Genomic DNA, 20,896 nt, shown 5'->3' with positions numbered 1-20,896 from the left:
TTAATGATAAAGACAAAATAAAGGGTAAAATGAATAGTACCAGGTTTGATTTTTAGGAAAACTAGTACCAGGTTTGATTTTTAGGAAAACTAATGAAAAATGTTTGAAAACTTTGAGTTTTAATGATAAAGACAAAATAAAGGGTAAAGTGAATAGTACCAGGATTGACTTTTTAGTGTAAAAATATGGTTTTTCGTTAGAGTGAACAATACTAGCTGCTTTTCGTTAAAGTTCCCTTGATTTTTTGGTGTAAAAATATGATTTTTCATTAAAGTAAATAATACCACGAGCTTTTCGTTAAAATTTCATATTTATTAATGTAATATCCTGACTTTTTTAAATAAAAGATAAGTTGATAATATAATAAATAATATCCGAAAGCTCTGGATTTTCCCACTCTCGTTTTCGAAGCCTCTTCCTTTTATCCTTCCAGCAGCTGCTGCTCTTCCTCTTCCAAAACCCTTCTTCTAGGGTTAGGGTTTGGGGTAGGGTTTACCTCTCTGTGTTCCGTCATCACTAATCCTCTCCCTAGGGTTCTCTGTACCACCAAATTAGGGATTCTTTCATTGTTTCTGTGCTTTCTCCGTTATCGTTTTGTAGTGGTTTGGATTCGTTTTGGATCTCGATCTGGGTTCTAGAATAATGGATACTCGTAAAAGAGGGCGGCATGAAGGTGGCGGCTTTCACTCTAATGGCGGCTTCAAGAAGAACAAGCAAGGTTCGCTCTTTGCTTTCTCTCACTCTGTTTCTTGTGAATTTGGTGAATCTACTGTTTTTTTGCTGTAGTATTTCTACTATTTTCTTTTTCTGTTTGGTTGCTAAGAAAGTTTCTGAAGCTTGAAATTCCCTTTGCTGTATAAAGATTCCTGATTTACTAGAGTGTTATTTCTTTTTGCAACTTGGGTTCATCAGTATGTATTCAGATTTAGAGTGTGTGGTATGTTCTGCTGGTGTGATATTGTGAAATTGTTTCTGGCTTTTGCTTAAATTTTGGTAATTTCTGAATTTTCATGTTTTTGTTAGTTTGTGTTCTTTTACAATGTCCCAAGTTTGTGTCCTTCAAATGAAGTTGCTTTGGATGTGCACAAGGTCCTTTACGTAAGTTAAACATGCTTAATACAAAATAATAATCGTCTAGAATTTGATGGTTAATCTAGTTAAATAAACATCATGTTGTACTTGGATTATTTGGACTAGGATTATACAGGTGAAACTAATTTTGCTAATATTTGTGTCTCTTTGGTTCAAATGAGTTTGAGATGCTCTACAACAATTGGATTAAGGATCAGGAGAAAATGTAACTGAGATAAAGTAATTAATGTTTTGTAACAGAATTGGAGTCCTTTTCAACTGGTGTAGGAAGCAAATCGAAGCCATGCACCAAATTTTTCAGGTTCAAATCTTTCTCATCCAAGTAAATATCATGAAATCTATCTTATCCGTTTTGAGGTAGTTATAAGCTTTTACAAAATGAAATCTTATAATTGCACTAATGAAATGGGAGTTCATAGTTGTTATACAGGTACATACTTCGCTTTGGTCTACTGAAGTTGACAAATTCCATGTAACAGCAAACTGATACATTTATGAACTACATGGATAACCATTCACTAGACCACATTCTGCGCTAATGAAAATATAGTGAGATTGAGCATTGCATGTAAATGATTTGTATTGTATCTTGTAGCTCAATTAATGTTCCCAGTTTATCTCAAACGTTTGGTAAGATATAAACTAATGATACATTTTCTGGATTTTAGTAAATTTTCAAAGCTGTTGTACCGTACAACTCAAATATCATAACTTGTACCAACCCTTTTTTGCTAAATTGAGAGTTAATTTCCCATACCTTTTGTTTAAGCTCTTGACCGCAACATTGGTTAGATATGATGATGTTTTCTCTTCCTATCACATAGAAAACTTGGCTCATAAATAACATATTTCAGTCACAATGATATGAGGCACTTGTCCGAGGAAAAAAAATTTGTTTCAATATTAGCTCCAAATCATATTTTCTACTGAGAGGCTTTTCTTTCTTTTATCTTCATCTTTGTGCCTTTACAATGGGAATTGTGGGAAGGTTGATTAAGACTCTTTACGGTCTTACAGAGTCTCGGGTCTTTTAGTAACTGTCTTTTTTTCTCATTTATAGGTACTGAGTTTGAATTATATGATTCTTGCAAATAGTATATATTGCCTTGCAATTATTCTGAAACGATTTGTAATCGTAGCCATAAATTTTATTAATCAGTTAAATAATACTCAAGAATCTAGGAACCAGATTTTGTAAATCAAAATCATCTTATGTGTGCCTGCAATTCACGAGTTTTGACTAATAATTCATCTTAGAATCAATATGTATATATATGTTCCTGAAGTTGTCTTGTATGAATCTAGATTGAATTTTATTCTCAACTCAATGTAGTTGGTATCAGGTTTCTGGAGTTGTGATTTTTTGTGCAAATGGAGGGTGTATGTGAGATTTGTGTGGTCAACTATTTTCTGTCATCTAAAACTTTGTGTGACTTCATATTTACTTGTACAGTGATACTGTGTCAGTCCTTGACAATTCTAGGAAGAACTTTTGTACTGTGAAATCTTATTTCTTATCTTCAATTTTAGTGACCACTGTTGGCCTGAGCATTCATGTGTGTTTGTAGAGAATAGTAATTGAATTGTTTACAATCATCTGATTAGAGAACTCCATGATTCTGATTGCAGCACTGCTGGCTGTCCCTTTGGCGAGAGTTGCCACTTCCTGCACTATGTTCCTGGAGGTTACAATGCCGTGGCTCAGATGATGAATCTTGCGCCTGCCCCTCTGCCACCTAGGAACATTTCTGGCCCACCATCCAATTCCAATGGGTCCAATTCATCTGGAGTTAAATCGCGCATATGCAATAAATATAATTCTGCTGAAGGCTGCAAATTTGGTGACAAATGTCATTTTGCTCATGGTGAGTGGGAACTTGGCAAGCCTCTTGCTCAGACCCACGATGATCCTCGTGCCATGGGACCTGGTCCAGGCCGTATGGGTAATTGGATGGAGCCACACGCGGCACGCCCTGCATCCAGCTTTGGTGCCTCATCTACTGCAAAAATCAGTGTGGATGCATCACTTGCAGGAGCCATTATTGGGAAGGGAGGTGTACATTCAAAGCAGATTTGTCGTCAGACGGGAGCCAAGCTTTCAATCCGGGATCATGAGTCAAATCCCAATCTCAGGAACATTGAACTGGAGGGGACCTTTGAACAGATTCAGCAAGCTAGTGCCATGGTCAGCGAGCTAATTGCGACTGTTTCAATCTCCGGCCCTGGTAAGGCTCCAGGAGGAGGAGGAGGAGGCCCAGGAGCCCCAGCCCCTCCAGGAAGTAACTATAAGACGAAACTATGTGATAATTTTACCAAGGGGACTTGCACCTTTGGAGAAAGATGTCACTTTGCACACGGGGCTGCTGAATTGCGGAAGTCTGGAGTGTGAGTGCTCTTTGAAATTCTTTTTCTTGCAGTCAGGATCTTATACTAGTGGGAGAGCTGTTTTGATTTGTCGATGTGCGATGCTACCTAGAGGAATTAACAAGATTATGATATCATAGTTTTTGTGAGCATTTGGTGGCGCTTACTGCTAGTGTAGCTTTGTAGGCATAAGTTTTTACTTAATGTGCTTGACATTTTGCTCATGTTAAAACTCGGTTAAAGGAACCTTTTTTGGGTCCAAAAATGTTGGTAATTTTGATGAGATTTGAAGAAGGTAATAGGATTTTAGTCGTGTTTCATTGGCTTGGAAAGTAAAAGAGAAGCTTTGCTACAAAGCAACCCATAAGTGAATGAAAATGACTTGTATCACGGTGGTTCGATTTTCATTTGATTTATCCAATTTATTCGGTTCCAAAAAAGAGAGACTATAAGCTTGTAGCTCAGTAATCTTAGGTATGATCGTGGGGACAGGCAACAATATCAAAAAGCCTACCAAAGACCACCAAAAGTATATAGGAAAATACTCAGGAATAGAATAATTTCTTAATCTTGGGTCATAAATAAGACATTTTGAATACGCACACGACATGCATAATAATCAGGCAGAAATAGGATTTTTCCTAGGGGACTTTAACAAAAAGTTCTCGGTACTGTTCATTTTAACGAAAAACCACATTTTTACATTAAAAAGCCAATCCTGGTACTATTCACTTTACCCTTTATTTTGCCCTTATCATTAAAACTCAAAGTTTTCAAGCAATTTTCATTAGTTTTCCCTTTTTCGTACACCTTGAATGACCAAATTGTCCTCTTATATAAATGGGTTATTTAGAAATTTCAGCCCTCTTTTCTCATTTTGTAGAGAGAATAGAGAGGAGAGAGAAAAAATCTTTATTGCCCAATTACAGTTCGAAGAACCCTAACCCACCCATCTTCTTCATCCAAGCGCTCTCTCTCTCTCTCTCTCTCTCTCTCTCTCTCTCTCTCTCTCTCTCTCTCTCTCTCTCTCTCTCTCTCTCTCTCTCTCTCTCTACATTTTGAATATGCACAAGAGCTCTCTCTCGAACCCACCCATCTTCGATTTTTACCTTTTCACTTGTAGGTTTTGTGAACTGAGTTTGCTTAATTTGATTTTTTGATTGATGGGTTTTTGGAGTTGAAGTGATTGGTTTGTTGTTTCATGGAGGAGACCTAAATTCTTCAATTTTGTTTTTTTTTTATTTTTTATATTTCTCTGATTTATATGCGGGTTTTCATTTCATCGGTCTTCTCCCTCCCTCTGCTCCCTCTCTCAATCCAAATTTACAAGCACTAAAATAGGGTTTGGCTTTTGCTGCAATTAAATGAAAAAATGTATTAAATGTCAATTGTCTTTTGGAGAAGAGATAAATTTGAGGGAAAATAGAGAAATCAGAGTGGAAAGAAGGAAGAGAGAAGGATATGGACGAAATTGTTTCACGTACTCGTTCCCTTTCTTCATATAAACTCGCTTATACACTGTATGTACACGATATGCACATGTTATGCTCACAAATCTAAGCTCAACCCAAAAACTCATAGCTCACAACTATATCTTCGAAATCAGAAAAATGACGCAATCAGATAAATGATCATAAACTTTATATGAAGAATCAAAGATTTATTAATTTGAATTTGGTATCAAATTTGATTGGGTTCAAAGGAAATTGTTTCACGAACTCGTTTGCTTTTTTTCGTATTTGCAGGGCTTGCTTATGAATCAAATGAAAAAGTAATAAACTACGTTAATGCGAAGAGTATCAAAGATGTAAATACACACCATATAGACTATATGCACACCATATGCGTATAATATGTACAATACATGCACATGATATGCACAAAACGGGAGAAACTTTAACGGCAACATATTGGTATAGTGGATACAATTAAAACATAATTGTTACGTATATAAGGTTATAGTGATAGTTTGAAAAGTCTTGTTATGTATATTAACCACCGCTTAACCGTGCACGTGAAAAACATGATACTCGTTGTCGTTATTTCATGGACATGCATGAGCCTTAACGTCCTCTAAGCTTTTTCGTAATTTTGTTTTTCACTGAGGCCAACTAGGTTGTGGTCATACTCGCTAAATTTCGAGGCCAACATACATGCATCAGAACATTCCCGCTTTTCATATTAAGATGTAACCATGCACACCACATGCACATTACGAAAAAAAATTCACAAATTTCTACAATTGAACACTTGAACCAGAAATTGTTTCATCCCAGTTTTGAAGCACGTCAAAACTTGAAATTTATTTCACAACCCATAAGCCCGAACATGAAACACAAACCCTAATTTAACTTCTAAGTATTAATTCATCTTACAAACAACCCATTTATTCCATAAACCATTGTGAATCAACTTAGAACTAAACACCCTATCATTCGATGCTTGCCGAAGCTTTAGTCGTCGAAAAAAATGGAACTTTCCAGCCAAAACAGAAAATACGATACAAAACCCAGCTCACTATTCTCACCTCTCTCTCACATCCCTTTGTTCGAAATTAGAGGTATGAGGTCAACCCAAAACCCAGCTCACTCTTCTCGCTTCTCTTTGGACTTCCATCTTTTCGAAATCGAAGCTCAGAGATCCGAGCTCAATCCAAAAACCCAGAGCTCACAGAGCTCTCTCGGCATCCCTCTCTTCCAAATGAGAACAATGATGCAATGGGCTGATGATTTTTAGTATTTATATGTGGGTATTTTAGTAATTTCGATCTTGTGCATGGTGTGCATGGCTTATGCATAGCCGGTTTGTCCTATTTTTGTCCCAAGATTAAGAAATTATCCCGTTTTGGAGTATTTCCCAAGAATATTTAAGGATATCACTAGAAGAAGGCATATGTTGTACCATTGTGACTTTTGTATTAGCAATTTAGCACTACTGACAACTTGACCACTCTATACTAAATGAATTATAATCATTGGTTTAATGTAAGTAAAGAAGAGAATAAAAACTCTTTTTAAGAATAAATGCTCTTTCATAAAAGCCACTAAAAAGAATCCCCACCATTATCAAGGATAAACTTTTCGGTATGCAAACACCACGACTCGATACACTAAGTGTAATAATATAACTGAATAATATAACTGCTTGAAGCACTTGGTGTACCAAGCCGTGTTTCCACAACACTGATAAATCTTTCATTTCATATCGATGGCAGCTGATAGTTAGGTGCCACGCATAAGTCCTTCCTACTTGAGTTTGTGGGTATGCCTTTACGCTGGTGGTGAGAGTAGATCTCCCCCTAAACTTTTCTTCACAAAAAAAATCTATCATCATCAAGTTACTATGACAATAATACGTGTATTCAATTTAATAGCCATCTCTAATGAAGTAGGCAAACCTATTTTGATGAGTCACGTACGTAAAAGAATACTCTAATGGTGTAGTTAATTGGGTAAGCAAATTTTGCCTACCGCCACAAAGTAGACAGCATTGTCTACTTTCAACATTATAGGCAAATCGGCTCCACATTTTCATTTATAATAGAAGAAAAAAATAAAAGATAAAAATAAGATTAAATAAAATAATAAAATAAAATTTTGCCTACTCGGTTTGCCTATTTCATTAAAGCGACACTTTTTCTATAAAACAATTGAGTGACCACCTTGCCATGCCCTATTTTGTTTGCCTACATCATTAAAGATGCTTAAGTCATAAAATAAGCTGATATATATTTCGCAAGTTTCTAATTCTGTAAAGATTTTAGAGAAGGATCAATAGTTTGCTATTGACACTACAAAATATATCATTACAATATTTTGTCTCAGACTACCTTCAAGTACAATATGTATAATAGTTTTATCACAAGTACCTAATTGCAGTAGCATCTGTTCCTCCCGGCCTGCTATCATCAACGGTCTGCTTCCTTGAATGAAAGTTGGTCTTCCCGATCCACAAATACTGCCCATTGTCCCTTACTTGTTTAGTGGTTTCTGTTTGAGGGCATCCAGAATTGTCTTGAACATTGTCTTTGCAGAAACTCTCGCCCTAATTAGAGGGAGAATATTGAACACAAACATCTCGAAGTGAATGAATGAGTTAGGGGTTTGTAAAGATCAAAGGACTATAAAAAAAAACACTACCTAGAATAGGAGTCTCGGCTAGTTTGAGCTAGACAAAGTCCACCTAGGCTTGTTGGAGTAAGCAACTCTCTAGATCTATTTTCAACTGCCAATCAAAATAATGCACTTTTAGTTGTTGAATATCTCTTTGATTGATCAATGTGAGATATTCTGAATCCTCATTACTAATGAAATCAAAATGATCTCTGGATTGATAAGAGGATCCTTTCAATTACATAAATTGGGAGAATTTGCACCTACTCTAAATTTCCTGGAGCATGTGAAAAATGATAATAGATTGTCATATATTTAATTCTGTCGAGATATTTTTGCAACTAAAATAATTATCTCTTCAACATAGTCGCACCCCTTTTCGGAAGACGGTTGAGAAAGAGTTTTGTAAGCTCTTAATGAAGCTATATCAATAAAAGAGGTGCCAACCACCTACCAAGCAAATGTATGGCTTTTGTCACACTTCCCTATGCCACCACTTATTAAACAACCCACAAACTAGGAAATTTGAGTTCAATTACACAATAAACTAACTATAATAATTATAAGTATTCAATTTTATGGGAGTTTTAACGAAAAGCCCACGGTACTATTCACTTTAACAAAAAACCACATTTTTACACTAAAAAGTCAAATCTGGTACTATTCACTTTACTCTTTATTTTGTCCTTATCATTAAAACTCAAAGTTTTCAAATCATTTTCATTAGTTTTCCTATTTTAAAATCTAAGTGAGTGGAAACTAAAATGTTAAACATGTGAGTTTTCAACTTTCCACCTTCTTAATTATCAAAGAGAAATTTGTATGATACAAATATATCGCCACAATAGCGTTAGATATATGAAAAAAAAAAAGAAAAACACAAGTCTTCATATTATTAGCATACAAGTCTTAAATTATCAACACGAGACATCATCGTGGTGCTATTAACCGTATCATACAAGTAATTATCAGTTATATCAACCTTGAAAGTTTGTTTCAAAATATCTCAATTCGACTTGAAAAGATATTGGATCAAAATATTTTCAGGTGGGGAAGTAGACCACTCTTGCTATCATTATCCTACTCTAGGAACCCATGTAAATATAAAGCACATACATTGACAGAAGATTAGCTCACATGATTTCTTAATTAATCCGAAGTTTTTAGGACCATAGGCAGTTATATCTACTCATCTTCTAGGGCTGTTTATGCAGGATATGTTTGTAACTGGATTGATTTAGTATTTCATAGTTCCATCTAGATTCGATGGTAGGGGAACGGGACGCTCTAAATCGCTCTGAGCAGAAAGAAAATAATACAAACTACTAGCCACATAATCTAGATCCAAAAAATGATAAAATCAATAAACCAAAATTAGTGACTCCAAAGACTCCAAATTTTATACAATTAAAAACTAAGCAAATATCAAGATAAACAACTTCAACCGACCAAAACCGTTACCTATAAAAACACCACATATTACACATTGACCGACAAAAAAGTTTTTAGGCCCACACCAAGGCCCATAATTCAAAAACAAAGAGTCCATCTCAATTAGGGCTGGGTTCGGTTTGAAACGGTTCGGTTTTTTGCCAAAACCGAAACCGAATCGAAATTTCGGTTCGGTTCGGTTCGGTTTAATTTTTTTTCGGTTCGGTTTTTTTTCGGTTCGGTTTTTTTCGGTTCGGTTTCGGTCCGGTTCGGTTATTTTTTATTTTTTATTTTTTTTATAAAATGTAAACTTTCATTAATCTTACATACATATCAAAAGCCCACAACTAAACACAAACAAAAAAATGGGCCAGCACAACAACCCAACCCAAGGGTTAAGCCCGAAAAAGAAAGAAAAAAACTGAAAGCCTAGCTGCCTAGCTGCTTAGTTCCCTTGCTGCCTTCGAAGCAAGCTCCGGCGACCATGAACCAGCAATCCAACAAACACCAGAGGTGAAGACCATGAATCGCGATATCCAATCACGATTTCCTGCCTTTGACGACCCCTGAGCACAAACAAACATAATTTTCCTTCAGCTTATGAATTAACAATCACAAATTTTGCACCTTTATGACAATAAAAACATTATTTCCAGTGTTCAAACAGACTGAAACATATAATAGAACCAACCAACTTCACCCCCACCTACCCTTTTAGAACTTAAACAAAAGGCTAAGGACATTTGTATGTATAACTGTGTCATACAGAAATTCATCCACTGATCAACAAGACGAGGAGTCAAACTTACTGAAGTCCTCTGCTAATTTAGACCACCATTTGCCTCAATGTATATATAACCATTTGACTCAGCCAAACCTACAACGCCGGAACAAAACCAAAGTCATTCAAATCCTTGAACAAGCGAGTTTCGAAAAAATAAATTTAGATTGTATCTTTTTAATACAAAACCAGGAAAGCAAATGAAATACCTCAGCCCTAGTGTCGGTATCTGCAAGCCGTTGCTTTATGTCTCTTGCTATCGAAAAGAAAACTTGCTCCACATTAAGATTCGTCTTTGCACTCTGCGTTACACAATATCTTCAGTAAACGGAAACACTTATTATTCAACTAGTTTCCGGTAGAGTTGGGGGCTGCGGTAGACGGAGCTGGGGGCGAGACGACGTGAGATGACGGGAACGACCTCGAAAGAGGCACGTAGCAGAGATCGAATCAGTAATCCAAATAACAATTGAAACAAATATCCAAATACACAAATCCAAAAACCAAATGCAAAAAAGGGATTATAATTGTCAGATCCAAACAAAAATCAATAAATCATTGAAATCAAAAGCTAAAAAATAAAAGGAAAAACAAGGTTCAGTGAAGGGAGAGAAGATGAAATTACCCTGCTTGTGACCGGTGCCTTTCTCGACGAGTCGACGGTATGGCACTGAGCGCACTTGGTCTTGAAGACTTTCTCACAGAGAGTGATTGAAGTTGAAGACCGAGAGAGAGGGTTACTGGGTTAAAGGGTGTTGCGGCGGCTGTGGCTGCCTAGGGTTAAAGAATTTAACACGAGAGAGAGAAGAGAAGAATGAAAAAAAATAAAAGGTGTGGCTGCTGTGGCTGGCTAGGGTTAAAAGGGTTTTGTAGATTTCTCAAAAAAAATTTAAAAAATTCTCTAAAATCCTAAAGGCATGAGGGTTCGAACCCATGCCTTGCAGTTTGAAAAGCTTCACAGAAACCAACTTGGCAACGAGTTATGTTTTGTTATGATTGTATGACTAAAATATTTATAATATTGAAAATAAATAAATAAATATTTATATCGGTTCGGTTCGGTTCGGTTCGGTTTCCGAACCTCAAAAACCGAAACCGAACTGACCAGATTCGGTTCGGTTCGGTTTGACAGTTTCGGTTCGATTTTTTTTTTCGGTTCGGTTTTTTTCGGCCTCGGTCCGGTTTGGTTTTCGGTTTTTTGAACCCACCCCTAATCTCAATTACAGGTCCCACCAGTCCCATAGTTAGGTGCATTCCCGCCAACATGAGTGTTGTGGGCCGTGGTCCGACCCGTACCCGTGTTGATTCCAATAGGGTGAGCGCCACCGCACCTTCCGTCACTTGGCATGCAGGCTGACCGGTGCCGTGGCAGGGCAGTGCCCACATCTGGTGAGTTCCAGTCGGCTGCCCTGTGGCCCCAATCGTAGAATACGTGTGGGTACCAGTGCCAGCACCGGCTGCAGTTTAGCCGGTAGCCCCTGACGCATCCTGTCTAGCTGCCGCGTTTTGCTCCATGGCATTACGGGCTGGTTGTTATTGCTGTAATTTGAAAAAAAACTGCTTCTGTTGTGCTGTAAGAATAAACTCATTTTTGCTGCTTCACGTTTTCAGCTTTTTTTTTCACCCAAAACTGTGAAAATAAGCTGTTTTTAAGTGTTTATCAAAAACCTTTTTGAGCTCAGCTTTTTTTATACCCACTTTTTATAAAAGCACCTTGGTACCAAACCAGTACTACGTTTATTGATCTCGGCATCGACTATTCTCTCCTCTTTCTTTCTAGCCACCATGTCCTTTTCAATTGGGTCACTGGATTTCATCTTCTCCACCTATATATATATATATATATATATATATATATATATATATATATGTAAAAATCACAATAGAAAATAAGAACAAAAATAACGTGTAACACACGAGAAAGCAAATCATACAGAAATGATAGAAGCCTTGAACATTCAGGAAATGTTATGGGGTGTTTGATAAAAAGAATAATTAAAGTATCGTCCAATCTCCGCCACTTTGTTACTATAAGGAAGTGTCACATCATCTCACAAATGACGTATCTGTGAGACGAGCCTTTGTGAAGATTTTCTTGATATTAAGCTCAAATCTTATAGTAGTAAACAAAGTGATTAACTTAAAAAACTCAATAAAATAATGGGTTCTTTAGAGAAAGGTCCTTGAAACTCCTATTTTCCAAACAAAAACTCACCTAATAGTAAATATTCAAATAAAACCCAAAATTCAAATAGACTACCATGTAAACAAATATGTAACCAATTATTACAACATATTTACAACTTATGCCACAAAACCCTAATTATGTCAATAAATATTATTACTCACCCTAATTATGATTAGCAATTAACCCCATATGGAAAATTTTCCTTTCTTGTATCACAAATATTAGCAACATATGAAAATTTTCCTTTCTTGTATCACAAATTTATCCATATTCATAAACAATTATGGGCACATTTTTCGTATGAAAAAAAGAAAATCCTTTGTATAATCAGTTATTTTCCATCAAATAATATTGTTTGATAAAAAAACAAACCAATTTAATATTCTTTATGTTGTAGGTAAATTATTTTACATAGATTATTACATACATTAGACATTTTTTATTTGTTATTATATATGCGTGTTAAAAATAATTTATCTATATTTATATGTAAACTAAGTAAATTAATTTTGATCAAATAGCATTTATTTTGTAGGTAAATTAAAATAGTAGTTACATTATTTTGGTCAAGTTAAATAGTGCCTAAATTATTTCGAAAAAACTATACCAAGGCAAATTATCGCCATTAAAATGAAACAGTAGATACATTATTTTTTTATTTGATTAAACAATAGGTAAATTATATTATAGGCACATTATGTTTGTAAAAAAAAAAAGAAGGAAAATTGAAAGTAGTAGATATATTATTTTTAACCAAATTTCCTTTATTTGTAGGTGAATTATTTGCATGCATTATATATATATATTGGGCACATTTTATTCCTAATATATATTTGTGCAATGATTCACCTATATTATTATATAAAATATAGATAAATTTCTGTTGAATCAAATAACATTTCTTTAACTTTATAAGTACATTATTTTGCATGTATTATTATTGGACAAATTTTGTAGTGCCTTTTCAGATTTTCATTTGGGTATGAAAATGACAAGATTAAATTAAAATTGTCAAATTTTATGCAAATTTGAAAAACAATTATGAAATCTTAAGGAAAGTATAACATTAGTGCTTTTTTTTTTTCCAGAAGCATTAACATACAATTTGTTATGATATATTAATATGCAATGATTTTAAACATTAATGCATTTTTTTTTCATTAATCCTTCCCTTCAAATATGCGTAGAATTTAATGTATACATTAAAACTATAATTAGGGGTGTTTTAGGCATCTAAAAAATGAAAAATGTGTAAAGGCAAATAGAATTAATGAATTTGCTTATGTGGAGCCTAGTCATTGGGTTTTATTCAGGTAAAAAGACTATGTCGGGTTTTATGTAAAGAAACTTGAGTTTCAGTGGCTAAAGTCATATTTTCAGTAAAATAAATGAAAACCTATAATGCATGTATGTATGTATAATGTATGTACAACCTTTTCTTGCACGGTGGCTTTGGTATTTTACATGTCAGAGTTAGCAGAGGTTGCTATATAAGCAGCTGCTTCTTTCATCGACACCATCGCGTTCTTCCCACTTTGCATTTTTCACTCCATTAATCTTTCGTTTTTTTTCCTAAATTTCCAGTAAAAGTAATTTCTCTTGAATTTCTCTCTAGGGGTGGAGCATCTTTACATGCTGGAGCTGCACTTCGAATACCAGGGTTTAGAGGAAGTTTTGGGGTTACCGCACGTGTAATAACACATAGTTGAGGTGGAGGCTGGAGAGAAGCATCACGGTTCATCTGTCGACACATGTAGACACGCGTAATAATATATGCTAAAATATGAGATTGAATGAGGGTTTGAATTTGGTTTCCTTCCCCACCGGACCCAAATGTTTGGTGTAGCCGTGTCTTGGGAGATAACGACCCAGTTTTCAGCGCTGGGGGACACTGATGCCGACTGGAGACGAAGCCTTCTGTGTTTTCTTTTCCTTCCTTTAATATTTACGTCTCCCCCATTGGAGTTAGGTGCGTGTTAAATAGGTGTCCAGAGGTCAAGATATTAGAGGGTGACATTCATTTTGTCAACAATAGCTGCTAGACATTATTGGTATAGACAATAGACTTGTAATTATTTCTCTAGCTAGTCATCATTACTTTACTTTATAGCTAGCCATCATCACTTTACTTTATAGCTAGCCATCATTACTTTGCTTTGCTTTCCTTTTCTCCTTATTTTTCTCTTCGGTGTTTTCCTCATGTAATCATCATTTGGCTTGTCCACTTGTTATGACTAGTTGTGTAGTTTTTGGCCCTCTATAAGAGAGGACTTCCCTCTTGTAAACAAATAACGATGAAATTTATTACAATTTCTGAGATGGTATTAGAGCAGTCGATCATGACTGACTCTTGAACCTCAAAAACAGAAGAAAGCTTCCGCCATATCATATCTCAATCATCATATAAGTTTTATTTTTATTTCAACTTCATTGATCTTAAGCCTATACAATGGCTACTGATGATGAAGTATCAGACCCACCAATTCAGTCCTTCACACCAGGTGAATCAAACTCCACCACACAAGTGGTCACCATTCAAAATGATAATTCTAATTTCTCTGCAGGAATTAAACTTGATGAGAACAATTAATCTCTATGGCATCAAGTCATAGAGATGAAAATTGCTAGTTGAGAAAAACATGGGCATCTTTCCGGTGATACCAAGCAGCTTGCAGTCACATACTTACTGTATAACAAGTGGCAAGCTAAAAATTGCCAAAAGTTGGTTATTTGATGTTATGACACCCAATCAGATGAAGCGGTTCATTCGTTACGACACAGCCATGCAGGTATGGGATGCCATTAAAAAGAGTTACTCAGATGGCTCTGATGAAGCCAAAATTTATGATCTTTATAAAAGGTCATTTACCATGAAGCAAAATAGAGCTCCTATTGCTAACTATTACAGCAATCTCACCGAGATTTTTCAAGAACTTGATCAACTTAGTCTTACTAACATGAAGGACCCAGATGATATCTTATCAAGGCAGCAAGAAATTGAGCGACTTCGAGTCTATATTTTTCTTGCAGGATTAGACAACAAGTTTGATTAAATTCGTGGTGAGATTTTGAGGATTGAAAAATCATACTATTCAAGGCTGTTATGAGATTATTAGCTATCCAGAAGGATGGGTTCACAAAGGACTAAAGAAGGAATCCAGCAGAGCATCATTCACCACCTCTGAGTCTTCTCAAGATGTTAACTCATCTGACCAAGTCCCAAAAGCCTTGAACACCTCAGGTATATCTAATTCTACATTCGCTTATACTTGTAATAGATTGTGGATTATTGATATAGGTGCCACATATCACATGACATCTGATGCTAACATTCTTCACTCACTAAAAACAACCAACCAAACATTCATTACCAGTGCCAATGGTTCAATCTCTCCGGTTACCGGAGAGGGCTCTCTTTCACTGACTTCCTCACTCAATCTTGATCATGTCCTAGTTGTACCATCCCTATATTACGATCTTTTATCTGTTTCTCAAATAATTGACTCCCTTAATTGTTTTGTTTCTTTTTTGCCACTATATTGTCTTTTCCAGGATCTGCTCACCAGAGCCGTGATTGGTTGTGGTACTAGAAGGGGCAAACTATATTATTTGGACTTAACGGAAGAATGCAGCAATAGATTAAGTCAAGTGCATCATGTAAGCAGAGACGAATCAACCCGAATAAAGAAGATTTGGTTATGGCACAGGCGATTAGGACATCCCTCATTTGGTTATCTTAAACTTTTATTCCTTGAAATTTTTCCCCAATTCAAAGAATCCGATTTCCATTGTGAAATTTGTATTTTGGCCAAAAGTCATCGTGTTTCCTATCCATTAAGATTAAATAAAAGTTCTGTGCCATTCATGGTCGTTCATTCTGACGTTTGGGGTCCTGCCAGAATTCTTACCACTTTTGGATTTAGATGGTTTGTGACATTTATAGATGACTGTACTAGAATAACCTGGGTGTTTCTAATGAAACACAAGAGTGAAGTTCCTACCCAGTTCAATATTTTTCATCAATATGTTGCAACTCAGTTTGACAAGAAAATTCAAACACTCAGGTTTGATAATGGAGGAGAATATGTCAATCATGCTCTGCATAACTATTTGCAAGAGCATGGTATTGTTCATCAAACCACATGTGCCTATACACCTCAACAAAATGGTGTAGCAGGTCATCGTGTTTCCTATCCATTAAGATTAAATAAAAGTTCTGTGCCATTCATGGTCGTTCATTCTGACGTTTGGGGTCCTGCCAGAATTCTTACCACTTCTGGATTTAGATGGTTTGTGACATTTATAGATGACTGTACTAGAATGACCTGGGTGTTTCCAATGAAACACAAGAGTGAAGTTCCTACCCAGTTCAATATTTTTCATCAATATGTTGCAACTCAGTTTGACAAGAAAATTCAGACACTCAGGTTTGATAATGGAGGAGAATATGTCAATCATGCTCTGCATAACTATTTGCAAGAGCATGGTATTGTTCATCAAACCACATGTGTCTATACACCTCAACAAAATGGTGTAGCAGAGAGGAAGAATCTACATCTCTTAGAAGTGGTTCGTGCATCTTTATATGGTGCCAACATGCATCATAAGTTTTGGGGGGAGGCACTGTGTTCTGCAACATATCTCATAAATCGAACACCATCCAGTACTCTCTAATATCAAACACCATTCCAAACACTTAACCACCTTCTCACCATTCCATCTATCCCAAACTTAGAACCACGTGTCTTTGGGGTGTGTGGCTTATGTACATGTTTATCCACATCAACGAGGGAAGTTTGATCCATTCTCCGGTGTGTATTCTTGGGTTATTCTGATACAAAAAAGGGATACAAATGTTTTCATCCTCCTACCCAAACTCTATACATCATTGCAAATGTCTAGTTTCAAGAAGGAGAAACATATTTTTCAAAGGGGGACATTGAGTATCCCCTTCAGAAGGAGAATAGTATGTTTGAAGATGATACCTAAGACATTAGCAACATTAAAATTGTTGTAGAAATTTTGGAAATTGAGATAAATGTGATGAGTCGGCAGACGACTGTAATTGATAGGGATTTTACTACTCATGTGAATAGTCTAAAAACTCCTATTATACTTGCAAGAATCACAAGGTTGTTGTAGTATAAACGGATCTCGCAAGGTCGTTCTCCACAGGGATTATTAAATAATTCGAAACAAACCAAATTCCAATTAATTATTGTAAAGTAGAAATTGAGATGATTGCTTTTATAACCTACTTAAATTTAAAAGCGAATTTAATTAATAAAAATAAGACAATCTGCAATATTAAAAACTAGAAGGAAAAGAAAACAGTTTTGAGAGAAATCAAATTAAGAAAGCACTAGGGTTCCACCATCACCTAGCAATCCTATGCACTTTTACCAATTACTTATGATCTACACATGCCACTTTGAAGGTTAGATTTTCCTAATTCATATTCTACTTGGAACCTCCAACATAGAACGTATATCTAACATGCAACTCGTCCGGACTTTTGGATCAAATCTGAACATGAAAGACTCATTATGGTTTATGAAAATCCTTTGAAAAACCATGCAACCCTTAAGACGTGGTATTCATCCTAAGTGAAATTACAATTATTAATCACAAGAAACCAGCGTCAATTTCAGGGAACCTTCCGCCAAAATTGCATCAAATTACTTTTCTAAAGATCCTAATGGTGATCAGGCATTAAGACAATTAGATAGTTTTTATCCCGGTGATTAACAATTCAAAGTATACATGCAATCAATCATTAGCAATTAAATAAAAATCACATATTCATGCTAAGGCTCAAAGCTTCGCCCTAGCAATAGGAAATTAGCTACGCATATTCATAATTGAAATCATAGAAAATATTATTAAGAAAAGGATTGAAAACACCTTCAAGTAGAAAATCTCCAAAACCCTAGCACTTCTCTCTGTCTCCAAAATTGCATAAAATAAAATGTTGTCTCAAAACTGTAGACGGCCAAGCAATATATCTGCTAAGCCCCCAAACTAACCCTAACAACAGGTCCTTTATTCCCACTAGGAAACTAATAATAATAATAAATAAAATAGGAAACATAACCCTAAATTAAATGGTAAAATCTGTCTAAAATCTGAACAGCCACGTTTTGGACCCATAAGCTACTCCAAAACTAGCCCAATATAGCTGGATTTAATGTTTGGAAAATCTCGAGGGATTCCTAAATAGTTATATGATCCTGATCCTAGAGCCAAGGTTAAATACCCAATTGCTAACCATGTGTTCCTCCATAGGTTATCTACATCATGTGAGGCATTTGTAAACCAATTATCCACTGTATATATTCCTTGTAGTGTAGAGGATGCTATGAAAGATCCTAGGTGGACTCGTGCAATGAATGAAGAAATGGAGGCACTTTAGAAAAATTCCACTTGGGAGTTAACTAACCTACCCAAGGGGAAGAAATCAGTTGGTTGCAGGTGGATATACACAGTAAAATTCAATGCAGATGGCACTATTGAGCGATACAAAGCAAGATTAGTGGCAAAAGGCTACACGCAGACATATGGCATTGACTACGGAGAGACTTTTGCCCCTGTAGCTAAGATAAGCACTATTCGTGTACTCTTATCCTTAGCAGCAAACCTTGACTGGCCTTTGCAACAATTCAATGTCAAAAATGCTTTCCTGCATGGAGATTTAGAAGAAGAAGTTTATATGGAGCTTCCTCCAAGATGCAAGCTGGATCCCAACCAGACCAACAACGTTTGTAAACTAAAAAAGTCGTTGTATGGTTTAAAGCAATCACTGAGAGCTTGGTTTGGGAGATTTACCAAATCGATGAAATTTTTTGGATACAAGCAAAGCAACTCGGATCATACTCTTTTCTTAAAGCATAAGAAAGGTAAAATCACTGCTTTTATTGTATATGTGGATGACATGGTGGTTACAGGAAATGATCTAGAAGAGAAGGCAGCACTGCAAAAGTATCTAGCAAGTGAATTTGAGATGAAAGATCTCGATGCTTTAAAGTATTTCTTGGGCATTGAGGTGGCCCGCTCACAACAATGAATATTTCTATCACAACGGAAATATGTTATTGATATTTTGACGGAAACTAGGATGCTAGCATGCAAACCAGCAGATACCCCAATTGAGCTGAATCACACACTTGGTGAATATCCTGATCAGATACCTACCAACAAAGAGAGATATCAACGAATTGTTGGTAAGCTAATATATCTTGCACATACTAAACCAGATATAACATATGTAGTCAGCATGGTAAGCCAGTTTATGCATGCACCAAGTGAAACACACATGGGAAAGGATTAATGTTTTCAAAACATGATCATCTAGACGTTAAGGCTACACTGATGCTGATTGGGCTGGTGATGTAACTAACAGATGATCAACATCAGGATACTTTGTTATTGTTTCTACACTGATGCTGATTGGGCTGGTGATGTAACTAACAGACGATCAACATCAGGATACTTTGTTATTGTTGGAGGAAATCTAGTCTCTTGGCGTAGTAAGAAACAAAAGGTTGTTGCTAGATTAAGTGCTGAAGCAGAATATCGGAGCATGGCACATGGAGTATGTGAATTGCTTTGGGTGAAGAATTTACTGAGAGATATAGGATTTAGGCCCAAGCATGCTATGTGTCTACATTGTGACAACAAGGCTACAATTGACATTGCTCACAATCCGGTTCAACATGATCGAACCAAACATGTGGAGGTGGATAGACATTTTATTAAAGAAAAAATTGAGGCAAGACTTATTGAAGTTCCATTTGTTAAATCTGAAGATCAATTAGTAGACATGCTCACCAAAGCAGTCACAAGATCAGTATTTCACAACTCACTAAGCAAGTTGGGCATTCATGACATTTATGCACTAACTTGAGGGGGAGTGTCAACAATAGCTGGTAGACATTATTGGTATAGATAATAGACTTGTAATTATTCCTCTAGCTAGCCATCATTACTTTACTTTATAGCTAGTCATCATTACTTTGCTTTATAGCTAGCCATCATTACTTTACTTTATAGCTAGTCATCATTACTTTGCTTTGCTTTCCTTTTCTCCTTATTTTCCTATTCGGTGTTTTCCTCATGTAATCATCATTTGACTTGTCCACTTGTTATGACTAGTTGTGTAGTTTTTGGCCCTCTATAAGAGAGGACTTCCCTCTTGTAAACAAATAACAATGAAATTTATTACAATTTCTGAGACATATGGCATTAAAAGTTGGGCGGGCACAGAAGATTTGAAGGTGAGTAGAAATAGTACCGCGTTGCCTTTGGTAAACGTACGTCGGTGGGTATACAGCAACTGCTGCGTTGATGGTTGCGATTTTGTCCGGGTTTTGGTTATTTATCTATCTATTACTTATTTATTTATTTTCTCCGTTGAAAAGTTGAAAGGTCATGGTTTTGAGTTCTTTTTCTTCTTTTAATGCAACAACTTATATTGTTTGAGATTTGAGTTTAATAGACATTGGACCGTGGAGGATGATTAGACTCGATATTTGAACACTTTTTATGATTGAATTGTTGAAGTTGTTAGGGTTTTCTGCTGTTAGGGTTAGGGTTTTTAGTTTCCAAGGTTTGTTTGAAGTGGTGGTTAATAATTCCTATTCTTGGAGAAATTTTTCTAGATACTTAGCACATAGGCTGACATGGAGTTCCACCAATAATCAGTTTGTTTGAAGTGATGGTTTATAATTCCTATTCTTGAGCGACAAGTACTTTTATTTTGATTTAAACTTTAGTCATGGACCCCGTAATTAGGGCTGTTAAACGTGGGCTATTTGCTTTCAATTCTAGTTTCTTTGTAAAGCCATTTGTGCCGTTGATTTCTTGAATTCCAATAAGAGAAATTCTCCCCATAATAAGTGTAATAAACCTTCATTTACGAGTTTATCAAGC

At 35.8% G+C, this 20,896-nt stretch overlaps 1 protein-coding gene, 2 long non-coding RNA genes and 1 pseudogene across 4 annotated transcripts; 2 read left to right on the top strand and 2 right to left on the bottom strand.

Moving 5' to 3' along the window:
- The first annotated feature begins 370 nt into the window (after window positions 1–370).
- Window positions 371–3,776, top strand: LOC103430994 (zinc finger CCCH domain-containing protein 36-like). The gene is made up of 3 exons (XM_008369141.4): window positions 371–718; window positions 1,333–1,393; window positions 2,722–3,776. Exons 1-3 carry the CDS (start codon window positions 643–645, stop codon window positions 3,479–3,481), a joined length of 897 nt encoding a protein of 298 aa, XP_008367363.3. The 5' UTR covers window positions 371–642; the 3' UTR covers window positions 3,482–3,776.
- Window positions 3,777–9,326: 5,550 nt separating this feature from the next.
- LOC139191562 (uncharacterized) lies at window positions 9,327–10,516 on the bottom strand. 2 transcript variants are annotated; one of them, XR_011575623.1, is made up of 4 exons: window positions 10,406–10,516; window positions 9,990–10,201; window positions 9,809–9,876; window positions 9,327–9,565 (listed from the first exon to the last, which is right to left on the bottom strand). It is a non-coding gene; the product is annotated as an uncharacterized lncRNA (long non-coding RNA). The 2 variants fall into 2 exon arrangements; XR_011575622.1 differs by lacking the exon at window positions 10,406–10,516 and having other exon boundaries at window positions 9,990–10,322.
- A 480-nt stretch (window positions 10,517–10,996) lies between these two features.
- On the bottom strand, window positions 10,997–13,488 carry LOC108171074 (late embryogenesis abundant protein 46-like; annotated as a pseudogene).
- Window positions 13,489–14,691: 1,203 nt separating this feature from the next.
- On the top strand, window positions 14,692–15,846 carry LOC139191289 (uncharacterized). The gene is made up of 2 exons (XR_011575281.1): window positions 14,692–15,209; window positions 15,521–15,846. It is a non-coding gene; the product is annotated as an uncharacterized lncRNA (long non-coding RNA).
- Window positions 15,847–20,896: the final 5,050 nt, after the last annotated feature.

Source organism: Malus domestica, chromosome 14 (assembly GCF_042453785.1).
Source record: "Malus domestica chromosome 14, GDT2T_hap1".
Lineage (NCBI taxonomy): Eukaryota > Viridiplantae > Streptophyta > Magnoliopsida > Rosales > Rosaceae > Malus > Malus domestica.
The sequence above is the reverse complement of the archived record's forward strand: the minus strand, read 5'-3'. Positions and strand labels throughout refer to the sequence as shown.

Bases quoted from the DNA above. Each gene is read 5' to 3' on its own strand.
- LOC103430994 (XM_008369141.4), top strand. From the start codon at position 643: ATGGATACTCGTAAAAGAGGGCGGCATGAAGGTGGCGGCTTTCACTCT. The intron at 719-1,332 runs GTTCGCTCTTTG...GTTTTGTAACAG, and splicing joins CTTCAAGAAGAACAAGCAAG to AATTGGAGTCCTTTTCAACT. The intron at 1,394-2,721 runs GTTCAAATCTTT...TTCTGATTGCAG, and splicing joins CCATGCACCAAATTTTTCAG to CACTGCTGGCTGTCCCTTTG.